Raw genomic sequence first — 13,977 nt, forward strand, 5'->3', positions numbered from 1 at the left:
ACTACTAATATAGAAAACTATTCTCTTTTGAAAATACAATAATGTCACAAACAATATAAATGGCAAATATCATATTTTTCATGGACATGATCCAATGTGATTTTGCTTAAACTTAAAGTCATTAACTCTCCCAAATAGAACTAACTATGGCTTCCAAAAACATTGCACAAATCACTTGATGTACATGGATGATGTCAAATTATATAACTTCACAGAAAAACATATTAAATAGTTTTTTTTTCATCATACGGAAACTTTCTCCAGTGATATCAAAATGCCATTTGGACTTGGTAAATGTAAATTTCTTAATGTATGAGACTTAAGGCTTTGAGCTGAGGTTTTGAATTTGAATCCAAAGATTATCTTGAGCCAAGGAATAAAGGTGATACCTAAAAATATCTTCGTCTCTTCCAGTCAAGGCACAATGAAAACTAAGATATCAAAGAGAAAGTTGTGGCTGAATATATTAAAAGCCTTTTTTGACATAAAATAAAATAATTGAAGTGAAGAATAGATTTAATTCATGTAATCCTAATCTTTACTACAATTCCAGAAGTGTATAATGGGCCATAACAAGTTTGCAAAGTATCCCAGCCAAAACCAGTGCAGTGTTAATGAAACATACGAGACACCCTCCCCCCCTCCAAAAAAAAAAAAAAAAAAAGCTATAAAAAAGAACATTTCCTCTTCAAAAAGGATGAAAAGGATTGATAATCATTCTTAGGCTATAAGACAAACAAGTCAAAAACCTGTAAAAACACTTTTGGAACAAATAGATATCACTTTACTAGACAACAGCAAAAGCCAATAAAAGTTCTATATTATTGTTTTTGTTGAATGTAACCAAAGAAGTGGTTTTCCTTTATATGGAGCCTATGAAGCTGTCAAGTTGTATAAATGGAATCAAAAAGGCTAGGCCTTCCATTGGCAATATCTGCATGACCTTGACATAAATATGTTGGAAAACACACACACACGCACACACACACACACACACACACACACACACACACACAAACGACTGAAACAGGCAGATTTGTTTGTGAAGGCAGAAGGTGGATATTTCTGATGGCAAGTAAGAACCCAGTCACTGTCAGTTAAAAGCACAAAAGAATTATCTCTAAGGAACCCTGACTCTGGAATAAATGTTGCTTATACTAGGAAATGGTAGAATTTGTTCAACATAAAGCCTAGTGAGATACATCAGAAGCTCTTTATCCTTCATGGATTGACTGATAACAAACTAGCACATTACAAATACAGATCTCCAAATATGTGAGAGTACTCAATCAATAATAGGTACTGGAGATGGATAGATTGAAATGTTGCCTTCATTGCAGACATAACATTGATCTTTAAAATTAGGAACTATATTTTGAATCAAAGATAACATCCCAAATACTCCTGATTTTCAATCTACATGGATTAAAGAATAACAGTCTAGAGACTGAGTAGAGGAGACCAAAATCATGGAAACAGGATGGAGTAAAAGGCAATCATTATGGTCTTATCATATAGTAGAATTGGACCAAGGATGCTTTCAGAAAGCCTATAAAGGATAAATGTATTTTCTAATATTTTAATTCATCTACAAAAAACAGTTACTTTCTTCACCTGGATGATAGGAAGTGAAAGGGAAAAGCAGAACTCAAGATTCAGGTCACCTAATTCCTAGGACAGATATCTTTCTAGTGAAGTAGTCAAGTGGAAAAATAAATAGTCTTCAATAGGCTTTTTTTTGGAAGAGGCTGTGGCTATCACTGTAGAAACTAACTCTATTTGACAACAACTGCAAACTCTACTGCTGCCTTGAGACCTCACATGTATTTTGAATTATTAAAGAGAGTTGTTTCTTTTCCTCAGCATGTTCATTATATGTCAAGAAAGTAGTTATTTAAAACCAATTTACAGCTTCCCAGATGTTTAAACATTTAGTAATTGATTGTTCTACAGCACATGATTGTTCTTTTACCTTTAAAGATAATCTTACAGATGAGACTTGGTTTGTAGGAAGGAGAATTGCAGGATATTTCCTTTTGGCACTTCAGAGAAAGAGTAGTAGTAGTAGAAGACCACGAATTGTATTCTAGGGAAAAGCATGCTTTTTTAAGGAGTGAGGGGGCACAGAGTTGAGACCAGGCTCTGTCTGATATTGTCAAACAATATGGTCATCAGAAAATTAATTTCCCTCTGTAGGACTCAATTTCCCTTTCTGTAAAAATGAAGGGTCACATTACAGAACTCAGTTTCTTTTGACTCCAGGGCTAGTGCTCTATCTTTCACACCGCCTAACAGTCTCTCAAAAAAAAAAAAAAAACCAAAAAAAAAAAAACTGAAAGATTTCAAATGGATGAGATTTAGCTCTGACATTCCATGTCCCAAGATCACTTCCTGTTCTGATATTCTTTGTTCCAAGTTCCCTTCCAACTCTAACAATCTATGTCCAAAGGACAATTCTGACCCCGATAGTCTATTAGTCTAGATTCTCATGCTGTTCTATTATGCCGAGACACTGGTGACATAATAGATAGAATATTGGGTCTGAAGGCAAAAGACCTGGATTCAAATCTAGCCGCAGACATTTACTAGCTTTATGACTCAGGACAAGTCACTAAATCTCTTTGCTTCAGTTTTCTCAATTATAAATGGGGAAAATAATATCTACCTCTCAAGGTTATTTAAGAATCAAATAAAAGAAAACATATGTAAAGTGATTAGGACATTGCCTGGCATGGGTGCTTTATAAGCCAGGTGCTTTATAAAAGCTCATTCCCCTTCTATTTCCCCCTGATGATGAAGCCAAAGAAAGGCAGCACAATATCATGATTAAAAGACAGTATAGGCTCATCTAATAAAATCTTATTCATATGAAGTTGACTGATTAGAGATTTGAGATTCATTCTGGGAGAATGCTTATAATTTCCCTTTGTGAAAAAAAGTTCTTAACTTTTTGTTCTCAATAGACCCCTTTGCAAGCTCTATGAAAATAAATATAATTTTTAAATCCAACAACCAAGTTCAAGATTCCTACATTAAGAACTATTGCTATGATCTCTTTGGGGGCAATAAAGCTTGCTAAGAAAATGTATAATAAAAGGCTGGTTCTACAAGGGAATATTTCATCTCCTTAAAAACATAAGCATTTTCAAGTATTGTGACTTATTTTACAAATAAGGAATCATGAAGCTCATTAAAAATGACTTTTCTCTCTTCATTCAAGTAGACTCAGCCGTAGTTCTACTTTGCAATGGTGGGATGGTATCCTTTACAGAGTGTAGACGGCCATGTGATCTTAAACAAGTCACTCCATGTCTCTTAGACTCAAAATTTCCTTATCTATAAAATGGGTTTAACAGTTCTTTACCTAATGTGATAATCAAGTGAGTTAATTCACAGGGAGAGGATGCTTTGTAATCTATAAAGCTCTACGGATAAGATTGAAGTTTTTTTTCATTCTTCTATGTATAACACTTGTAAGTGGGGAAATATATCATGTTTACTTTGTAAAGTTCAACAGCTTCCAGCACACCTACTTTAATAGAGCAATGGGAATCTATAAAATGGAGTGAGAGATGAAAGCCTTAGGAGGAATCAGGGATAGAAAAGAGAGAGAGTGAGAAGCTAATAGTGTGAAAGAGAAAGCTAGCAAAGTGAAAGGAAAGTCTGGTGACTTGGCAAGTTGCAGCCAGGCACTGGTGCAGAGATCAGAGAGTGCTACTAATCTGGTCCTGAAGTTTAGAGGTCTGGTGCTTGAGTACACAAGCTTACATTTTGCTTAGCTATTAGAGGGTACCACTTGTAGTTTCTTCTCATTTTCCTCTTGGTCTCAGAGCAACAGCTTATGTGTTGTCTCTTTGGGCATTGGAATTCCAAATATCAGGATCATGTCAACTCTGCTTTTCCTACTTTTTTTCCAAGTCACTGGCTTCAGATCTCCATAACATAGCTCTCTTCCATTCTGCCAATTGCCCCTCTCATCCCACTGGTTTCCTTTCCCACATTAATATCCCTTCCCTTCTTGCAATCCATAGTTCTCCTTGGGAGACTATTGTCCCATGTCTCTCCTCCTCCTATAAGAGTTCCATCATTAATTTTCAATGAGTATGCTAAAAGCGGTTTCATTTGTTTATGTCCAAATTTCAGGGGAACATAGTTTCTAAAACTGAAGACAGCATCCACCCCATGTAACTGTCACTTTACTGCCTTTTTTTAGATTTTCATATACATTCTCATACTCTGCATTTTGCTGAAAATATTTGTATCCATATGTTGCAACCAACTATTTGGACTAAAAGCTTGGTGAAGGCAGGGACCATGATTCCTTTTACCTTTGAAAAATCCATTGTGCCTGTCAGAGGATCTTATAAGTAAATTTTGATCAATATGTGCTAACTAAATCAAACTCAGTCATACGTTAGAAACAAGTCATCATAAATCAGTACTTGTTTGGGGAAGGGGGGAGAGAAAACCACATTCCAGGAGCATGTGGGTGGGGGATGGTGGTGGTCAGAGCTAAAGATGATGAATGCCATTGTTTACTTTTGCTAAATTACTTCCCAGTTCTTCACCCCATCCCAATTGGGATCTGGATGCCCTCTCTGGGGCACCATGATGAATGGAGGAATTCCAAAGGTCAGTCTGTTTGGAGATTTTAATAGGAAGCCTGGTGTCAGAAACTGAGGAATTATTTCCCTCAGAGGAGTTACATACCACAATTCATTTGCACCAATGGCTTTGTGGGTACAGATATATCTTCTTATTGATTGAGATAAAGCATTTGACTGAAATGTAATTAAATTGAATTCTCTAAAGCACGACTCACAAAAGTAAACATTTCTAATAGAGAGTGAGGACAATTTAGCTGAGCCAGGAGGATGACAAGGAATTCATTTTGCAGACAAAGAGGAGGCACCTGATGGCATTTATGCCAAAGATGGCATGCAAGTTGACCTTCACTGGCATGGGCCCCTAGGTGCCACCCCACCTTTCCACTTGCTCCAAGATTGTTCTTTCCATATCTTTGAGAGTTGTTGTCTTCTCACTTTAATGGATTGGCATTATAGTATTTCTCTTCCCAATCCATCTCTCTCATATCACATTGTAGGCTCACAAAATCTGATTTAAACATATATTAAGGAGCGTTTAGTCCAATGCTCAGTTTACCGAAGAGAAAAAAGAAAGTCCGCAAAGGTGAAATGATTTGTCTAAGACTTCAGAACATAGGCTTTGTATCCATCTTCCAAATCCAGATTTTTTACTGCTTCCCTTCCAAGTCATGCAAAAGAATGATTCCTTCATTCCTTTCTCATGTATTCCCCAGTAAAGCATGAAGAAGAAGGACTCACTTTAGAGTTTAAAGATCTCACAATATATAGACTATCACAGTATATAGAGCCTCGCTCTATTCCTTGAAATTTGCAGGATCTTTCCACTACTATAAAATGAGAGTATTGGTGGACAATATGAGCTTTAAAATCCTTTCCTTGCTATTCTGTGAATTTTTATTTTATCTTCAAAGAAGTTTGATTCTCACTGACATCACTAAAAGCTTTTGTGAAGGGGAGTGACTCTCTTTGACCAGTGCATTTGGAAAGATGACTACAGCATTTGTGTAGAGAATGAAAAAAGAGGCAGGGATGGAGGCAGAGATACCAATCAGCAGGCTTTCATGATGGTCTTAATAAGAGAGGATGAAAGGCTGAACTAGGAGTGTATTAGTATAAATAAAGGAGAGAGAAAGGAGAGGAATTAGAATAAATAAAGGAGCAGAGAAATGCTATGGAGATAAAATGAACAGTTCTTTGTAACTGATTAGATGTAGAGAGTGAGAGAGAGGAAGCTGGGGAAGGGAAGGAAACAAGCATTTATTGTTATGTTCCAGGTATGCTAAATGATTTATAAATATTATTTCATTTGATACTCACAACAATCCTGGGAGAGAGGTGTTGTTATGAGTCCCACCTGGGGAAACTGAGGCAGACAGATGGTAAGTGCCCAGAGTAATATAACTAATAAATATCTGAGACCAGAGTTGGACTTAGGTCTTCACCACTACAGTCCCAGTGTTCTGTGCACTATGGTGCCATCTAGCTGCCTCAAAGAGTCAAAGATATCTTTGTAATCCTCTTCACAGAAAGATAGAACTTGTGTGGAAGGTAGTTTTTGTAGGGAAGATGATGACTAGATTCTGATAGGTTGAAAGGAAAATGGTACAGTGATGAGAAGACTGGCTCTGGAATTAGAAAATCTGAATGAAAATTTTCCTCGAGTCTCAGTCTCTTCATCTGTAAAATGAGGGGGTCTGGGTCTCTGAGTCTCATTCTAACACTAAAAAGAAAACAAAGCTTGGGGGCTAGCCATTCTTTTATTTGGGAGACAGTTCCAACAGAGCAACATATTTTTAGAAACTAGTGAGGAAAAGACATTCGTTCCTAGCAGCATACATCCTTATAATCACACAAATGGCAGGCAGCAATCTGATACTGATGAAAGAGACAAACAAACAAACAAAAAACTCCAAAAATCAGGTACGTACATGTGAGAGGCATTGAAAGCTGCAGCTACTTAAGGCAAAGTCAAACAGCCCTGTACATCTGAGCAGTCCTTGATAGGATGTACCACTGTTATCAAATCCTAATCCAATCACTAAAGCTCTTAAAAATTATGGGTGGTCATTCAGAAAAAAAAAAAATCATTATAGTCAATGTCCTCTGTTGTTAATGATGATAGCTAACATTTATAGCACTCTTACTATATGTCAGATATTGTGCTAAGGGTTTTACAATCATTATCTCATCTGATCTCCACAACCAAGGGAGGTAGATATTATTATTTGCATTTTACCGATAAGGGGACTAGAAGAAAACAGAGATCAAGTTACTTAGGCTACATTTGAATTCAGATATTCTTGACTATAAACCCATCTCTCCATCCACTGCATCACCTAACAACTCCATAGATAATCCATGAAATTTGTTCCAACTCTATGGAATGAAATATCACTGAACTCATGCATTAAGGTGAACCCCCATCCTGAATACTATCCTTTTTAACAGGCAAGTCTCATAGCTGACCCTTTGTTCCTCTGACCCATAAAGTCTGAGTAAGGAAAATGCATTCCTTCATCTGATCAGCCATCAAATTCCTTTTCTCTGGCTCAGGGTGAAGTTAATAACTTTTCTACAGACCGGATATTGACTCTGAGATAAAATAGGGATGTCATTTGATATTTTCAGAGTCCTGCTGCTTGGACCCAGTCAGGGGAATGGGGAGGAGAAGAAGGGCAGCTCCAGGCAAGGCAACCAGACTTGCATGACAGGACTAATCAGATACCTGGGGATACTTTTACACTGGGGCTTCTGAAACTTTACCCACTTGTGACCCATTTTCACCTGAGAAATTTGTACATGATACTGGGAACATATAAATCTATAAAATAAGTTTGTAAATCAAACATTTACTGATAATAAATCATAATTTCATGACCCCCACATTCAGTTATAAGACCCCCATATGAAGTCACAACCCACAATTTAAGAATCTAGGCTTTAGATCTACTTGAGGTCCACTTGTTTTTGTTTTAATGATTTAATAACCACAATTTAATATAATTATTTTCCTTTGTCATTATATGTATTTTATTTTGTACATCTAGAAATATTCTCAGAAGGGTTCATAGGTTTCTACCAGGCTGCTAAAGGAGTCTATGATAATGAAAAAGATTAACAATCTTTGCCTCGAAGGGGCAACTACTAGCTGCTGAGTGGGGTGGGGTGTGGACCCAGGAACAGACTCTCTCAGAAGGTATTGTTTGAGGTGAGCCTTAAGGGTAAGCAGGGATTCTAAAAGTCAGGTGCATGGGGGAGAACACTGTAGGCACTGGCATTAGTCAGGGCAAAGGCACAAAGATGAAAGATGGAGAGTCCATTCATTCAAATATTTGTTTTTAAGAATTTAAAGGGAGAAAAGCACTGACTTGGTCTATAAAATGAGAAGGTTAGTGGACAAAATGAGCTTTAAAATCCTTTCCTTGCTATGCTGTGAGTTTTTATTTTATAAAATAACATGAGCTAGAGGAGATAAAATATTGAATTATCTCTGTCCTCATGGAGTTTATAAAAGGCACAGGTTTTACACAGGAGGGACTGGAGGAAATAAGGGGATATAAAAAGAAATAAAGCTCATGGCAAGAAAGAAAGGGCAAAACCAGGAAAGGGGTTATACTTCTTTCTTCCTTCCTGCTTACTGCTCCCCATTGCTTTTGCATCTAGGGTGATTGTCTCTTTCCACTTTCCTGGATCCAATGAAGTGCTTTCCCTTTACTCTGATAAAATAGGAGGTGAGGAACCTGATTTCTGTCTAGGTCGACAATCTTAAAAGAAAAAAAAAATCTATCAAGAACCAAGCATAAATTTTTCTAAATATCAGTTTGGGGACAGGTTTGAAGGGATTCCTTCCCCCCTTCTTTTTACTGGAAATAATAAATAATTTTATTCATCTAATACACAAAGAACAAGACATTTTAAATGATCCTTCATACATACAATAAGTGCAATAAAGGAATACTATCTTTCAATATCATGACTGAGCAAGGTTGTGGATAAATGAGCAAAGAAAGAAAGAGAAAGTAAAGAAAGATACACAGAAATTGAAGGGAGAAGAGACAGGCTAAAGGGGAAGAAAAGAGAGGGAAACAGCAATAGAGAGATGCAGATTCATAAACCATAAAAACAAGGGAAATGAAAGAAGAGAGGGAGATGGGACTATAAAGGTAGAGGCAGAAGAAAGAGAAATAGAAAGAAAAAGATTGAGGGAGAGATGGAAGGAGACTGAGATTCTGGGATAATTTCTTTTGTCATTCTCTGTTGATTACTCAGTGGGCAAGTGGTTGCCATTCCTGTTTATTAAAACATTAAATTGATGATTGTTGTTCACAGTTTTCCAGCTGCTTTCTAATCCTGAATCTTTGAGAAGTCCTGAATAAAATAACTGTAGCATCCTTCCCAGGAAGAAAATATTTTCTGAATTGTAGTGACAGCAGTGACAATCGTAGTATTAAGCCCACAGATGACAGATTGGGGATTGGATTTAGCTCTGGAAACAGACTTGGCTCATTCCAGTTTATGCCAACCTACTTCTGTAGGAGAAAAAGGAGGTACTTACAACTTATGGTTATCCCCAGCTCCACTCCTCTCTTCTTGGGTAACTTCACATGAAAGGTGCCACTACTTGGGATTACTGATTCTGGAAAACACAGATGCAGACTATGTGTCAGGAAAATTTGAATGTTTGTTAAAAGACCTTCCCTAGGCAGGAAAATCAGACCTCCTTGACTTCTGGCTCCAAGGTTTTCTTGTATTTTGTTTATTTGTTTTGTTTTGTTTTTAAAGCTGGAAAGAATGTTGGAGATAATGAAGTCTAGAAATCTCATTTTACAGAAATAGAAACTGATTCTCACTTCCAACAAATATTAATTGCCTGTTATAGACCAGATATTGTGCTAAATGATGAGTTACAAAGATAAATAGCAAAATGGTCCCTGCCTCAGGATGCTTATGTTCTACTGAGGACATAAAACATGGAAACAGACAATGAGATAGACGATAATATGAAAAGAAGCGGAAAAAAGGCTTCCTGTTTGGGGTGTCACGTGAGCTAAACCTTAAAGAAAGATGGAGATCTAAGAGGTGGGAGGAGGCTACTAGCTATGGGCAAAAGTAATCTAAGCTGAAATATCATTGGCAGATAATGGCAGGATATGACAGCTGATATCTGCATTTTAACTAGAGCCTACAAAGATTGAACCCAAAGACAATGGGTACTTGGTAATGTTGGAATTTCAGATTCCAACAGATCAGTCAGGTAGTTATTTGGACCTTACAAGCCCTGTCAAACAGCACTATATAATCAGCTACCTACTTTGCTTACATGTAGCATTGGCTCAAGAAGGATGGCTCCTTCAAAAAAGGCCCCCTTGTAATATAGTCTCTTTAATTGCCTTTTATTCAATCATTTAAACTTTGAGTGTGAGGATTCTGAAAAATAAGGCTTAAAAGTCTTATAGACTACTTCTTTCTCTACTCTAACCCTATCCAACACCCAATGAATCTGAACTCTAGATATTCTAGAACTTTTCCCTAATTGTCTGATCCAGTCAGAGACATTGATTTTGACATGAATCTCCATATTGCCACTAGACTTGACTTATAGAATTATACAATCTAAGGGCTGAAAGCCAACCAGTTTAACCCATAACTGATTAACTGATTAAGAATTTCTTCCACTCTCACTCCAACAAAGGGTCCTCCAGTCTTTACCTACAGACCACTATAAATGTCGTTCATTTTATTCCTGGACAAATATGATTGCAAGGAAGTTTTTGCCTACGTTGAGCCCAGATCTGCTTCCTGGTCATTTCTCTCCCCAGTTCTGATTAGATATATTACCAGATAGATAAGCATGTTTTCACTGCTCCCCCTCCCCCCTTAAGACAGGGACTAGACTTGCCCAATGACTTTAATTTTCTCAAGGCAAAATAATCCAGGCCCTTAAAGTGTTTCCCTTGTGTTTTCCATATTTCTCCCCATTCTGCTTACATTTCTGTGGATTTATTTCAGCTTGTTAGTATCTTTTTCAGAATGCAGTCCCAGAGCAGTACATATCAATCCAGACAGAGTGTGACCAGTGCATATCACAGCAGAATGACATTATATAGTCTAAGATGGATTTATCTTTTAAAAAAATAAAAATTAAGCCTCCAGTCCACATTATAGTTTATACTGAGCCTATGGGCAACTAAAATCCCAAGGATCATTTTTTCCACATGAATTACTATCAAGCCATATTTCCCTCATCCTACCCTTGAACAAATCGATTTCTTAGGCCTAAATGGAAGACTTTACATTTATTTTGGATAAATTTCCCTTTGTTGGCTTTTGGCCCATTTTTTCATCTTCTTTTTGAAACTCTCAAAGAATTTCAGAAGGGAGATAGGATCTCAGGAGCCATAAACCCCAAAGATTCACTTTTTATGTATCTTATAGGTGGCAAACCAGTCTGTCCTTGAAAATCTCCAAGGATGGATAACCCACTATTGTGTGTCACCATGTATTTAGCTTCTTGACAGCTCTCCTTATTAGGAAGTTTTTCCTTAAACTCTAAACTTTTCTCATATATTATTTTCCTAGTAGTAATCATTCACAAATGTGGAATAGTACCTGAGAGAGGATAGGCTTTGAGTGTGACCCACTCTGGATTCATAGAAAATGTACTGTGTTCCTTGTAGGGAGAAGTTTGTACTCTCAACATTTGAATCAAATTGTCCTGTTTATGCTCTCTGTAAAGAATCTTCTATCTCCCATCTTCATGCCTTTACAAAGATTAAACCTATGTCTTGAATTCACCCTTCTATACCTCCCTCTTTTGGAATCCCTAGCTTCTTTCAAGTCTCAGTCCAAGTGCCTTTTCCTCCAGAAGACTTATCCTGATAGTCCTCCTCCCACTGCTAATTTTACCATGATACTTTGTGTAAAATTAGTTTGTATTTATTTATCTGTATACATATTGTTTTCTCTTAAATAGAATATAAAATCCTTGAGGAGAAAGACTGTTTTATCTTTGTATCTCAGTATCTGACACATAGTAGATATATATAAATATTTGTTGAATGAGTGAGTGAAAGTTGAGATACTTCAGAGGCTCTATGGGTCTCCCTAATCTGCTCCCCCAGGTACTTACTGTTGTACCAACATGTAGGCTAGTGACATCATGAGGCCATGGGGTAATCCACCATATTCTAGCTATCCAATGCCCTGAGGGCACTGAACTGATATGGAATCCACCCGGCCTAATAATATCCACTCAGCTGCCTCACCAGCTGTTAGCCCAAGAGACTATATTAAGCCCTTCAACACTGGGGTCTAGAGTGCTATGAGCATTAAGAATGTGCCTTTCCCTTAAGGGAGAACACCACTCCATGGGATAATTTGATTTGACATGGCTTGTCAGGAGATAAGAAGTTCTACACTTTTTTTTGGACCACTCCTTTTTGTACAGAGATAGTTTTACATAGTAGAAATATCAATATAACTGTGAATTTGGCAGCTAGATGGAAAGCTGGACTTGGAGTTATGAAGAGCTGAGTTCAAATCCTACCTTAGACACTGGCTAGGTACTCTGGTACATTTAATCTCTCTTGACCTTAGTTTCCTCATCTGTCAAATGGGGATAATAATAGTACCTTCCACATAAAATTGTTGTGTATGAGAAAATATTAGTGAAGTACTTAGCATACTGCCTGGCAAATAATAGAATTTAGAATGCTTATTCTCCCCATCCCCACCCTCCCTTAAATCAGTTCATGTATATTTATTTACTTTGTGCTTTCACATTCAATGTTGTCTGGAATATTAATGAGGTAGGCAAGACAGAATTTGTCTATCCCCATTTTATAGATGAAGAAACTGAGATTCAAAGAGATTTGCTATCTGCTCAAGGTCATCTAGAGAGTAAGCACTGGAGCTAGAAACTAGAAATAAATATTCTAAGCTTCTCTTCCAGCTATAGTCTTCTTTTGGGTAGCACCTAAAAGCACCTTTGGAGAAGGCAGGGGGTATAGGTTTGCGGGATAGAGATGAAAGGCATCAGGAAATCAGAAGGAAGAAAATCTGATCCTCCTTCTGAGTTCTAACACACAGTAGGCCCACTTTCAAAAGCATGCTTAAAGAATAAAGTTACCTGCTACATCAAACTCAATTTCTAGGGTGACTTTGTTTGAGAGTGCTGCATCCCGCAGGAGCTGGTTGGCTTCCTCCATGGTGCCATCTTCCGTGGCAATGCTGTTGATGGACAGTACTCTGTCTCCAACCTGCAGCAGGCCACATCTGGAATTCCCAAAGAGAAGGATGATGGGCAGTAAGGTTTAGGGGAGAGTAGGAAAGGTGGGAGACAAAGAACATGGGATGGAATCATGTCACAGCTGGAAGGGACTTTCAGGGTCCTCAACAAGGACACAGCTGAGATCTATAGAGGATCTTCATGGGGACAAAATATACATTGACAGCCATGCAGAAAATTAGTGAAATAGGTGGGTGGAGAACCTGGGACTCCTAACTACCAGCCCAGGGATCTCTTCACCATACTACACTCTCCCAAGGCAACATTGCGGTTCACAGAGTCCTTGAGAAAACAAGGGAACAAGAGCATTTGGTTCTGATCTTGAAGAGGCTCACAGCCCAGTGGAAGAAGGAGACCCAGACCCAAATGCAAGGTAGAACTTTCCAAATACCCAAGAGAGATACAAATACCGAGAGAAATTCAGAGGAGCGAGTAATCACTGTGGGCTAAAATGGTTACTAAGAATTCATACACTTGGGCTGCGTATAATAATAACAATAATAATAATAACCAGTATTCATATTATCATCAAAGACAGAACTGGAATTAGATTAAGTTTTCAGAGTGATGTCATTTGACTCTTACAATAACCTTGTGAGGTAGCTGCTATTATTATCCACATTTTGCAAGGAGAAAATTGAGGTTGGATCTCACATAGATAAATAAGTATCTGAGGTGGATATGAACTCAGACCTTCTGACTTCAAGTCAAGCATTCTAGACACCACCCCATCTAATTAATGGCCTTTAGACTTGAAGGATGAATAGGAATTAAATTAAGAGGAGGAAGAGGGAATTCTGGGAAGAGCAGTTTTATAGGCAAAGATTCAGAGGTAAGAAAGATTTAAAGGATGATAGATACAAAATGAGTAAAATGCTTGGAGATCATGAGACTCAATCTGCTCATTTTCTAGGAAATTAACATGTAGAAAGTCTGTGGAGCTCTCCCAAGCATCCAGGAGTAAGTGACAGAGAACTTGTCTCAGGTCCTCTGAATCCAGATTAATTTTTCTTCTACTGTCCCATGCCATGTTTCAGAAAAATGTATTAGGGAGATATTGAATAGAGAATTTGGAGTAAAAAT

The 13,977-nt window shown here is 37.5% G+C and overlaps 1 protein-coding gene across 6 annotated transcripts in view; it reads right to left on the minus strand.

The window, feature by feature from the left end:
- Positions 1–13,977, minus strand: part of GRIP2 (glutamate receptor interacting protein 2) — a 272,074-nt gene that overhangs the window by 51,917 nt on the left and 206,180 nt on the right. For all 6 annotated transcript variants that reach the window (XR_012484963.1, XM_074283820.1, XM_074283821.1 and 3 more), the window contains 2 exons: positions 12,736–12,881; positions 9,163–9,243 (listed from right to left, as the gene is read on the minus strand). Coding sequence is in view for 5 of the 6 variants with exons in the window: in XM_074283820.1 (XP_074139921.1) it covers positions 9,163–9,243; positions 12,736–12,881 (227 nt within the window). In the remaining variant the exon portion in view is untranslated. The remainder of the gene's footprint in view (positions 1–9,162; positions 9,244–12,735; positions 12,882–13,977) is intronic.

This window comes from Sminthopsis crassicaudata, chromosome 1, assembly GCF_048593235.1.
Source record: "Sminthopsis crassicaudata isolate SCR6 chromosome 1, ASM4859323v1, whole genome shotgun sequence".
NCBI classification, from domain to species: Eukaryota; Metazoa; Chordata; class Mammalia; order Dasyuromorphia; family Dasyuridae; genus Sminthopsis; species Sminthopsis crassicaudata.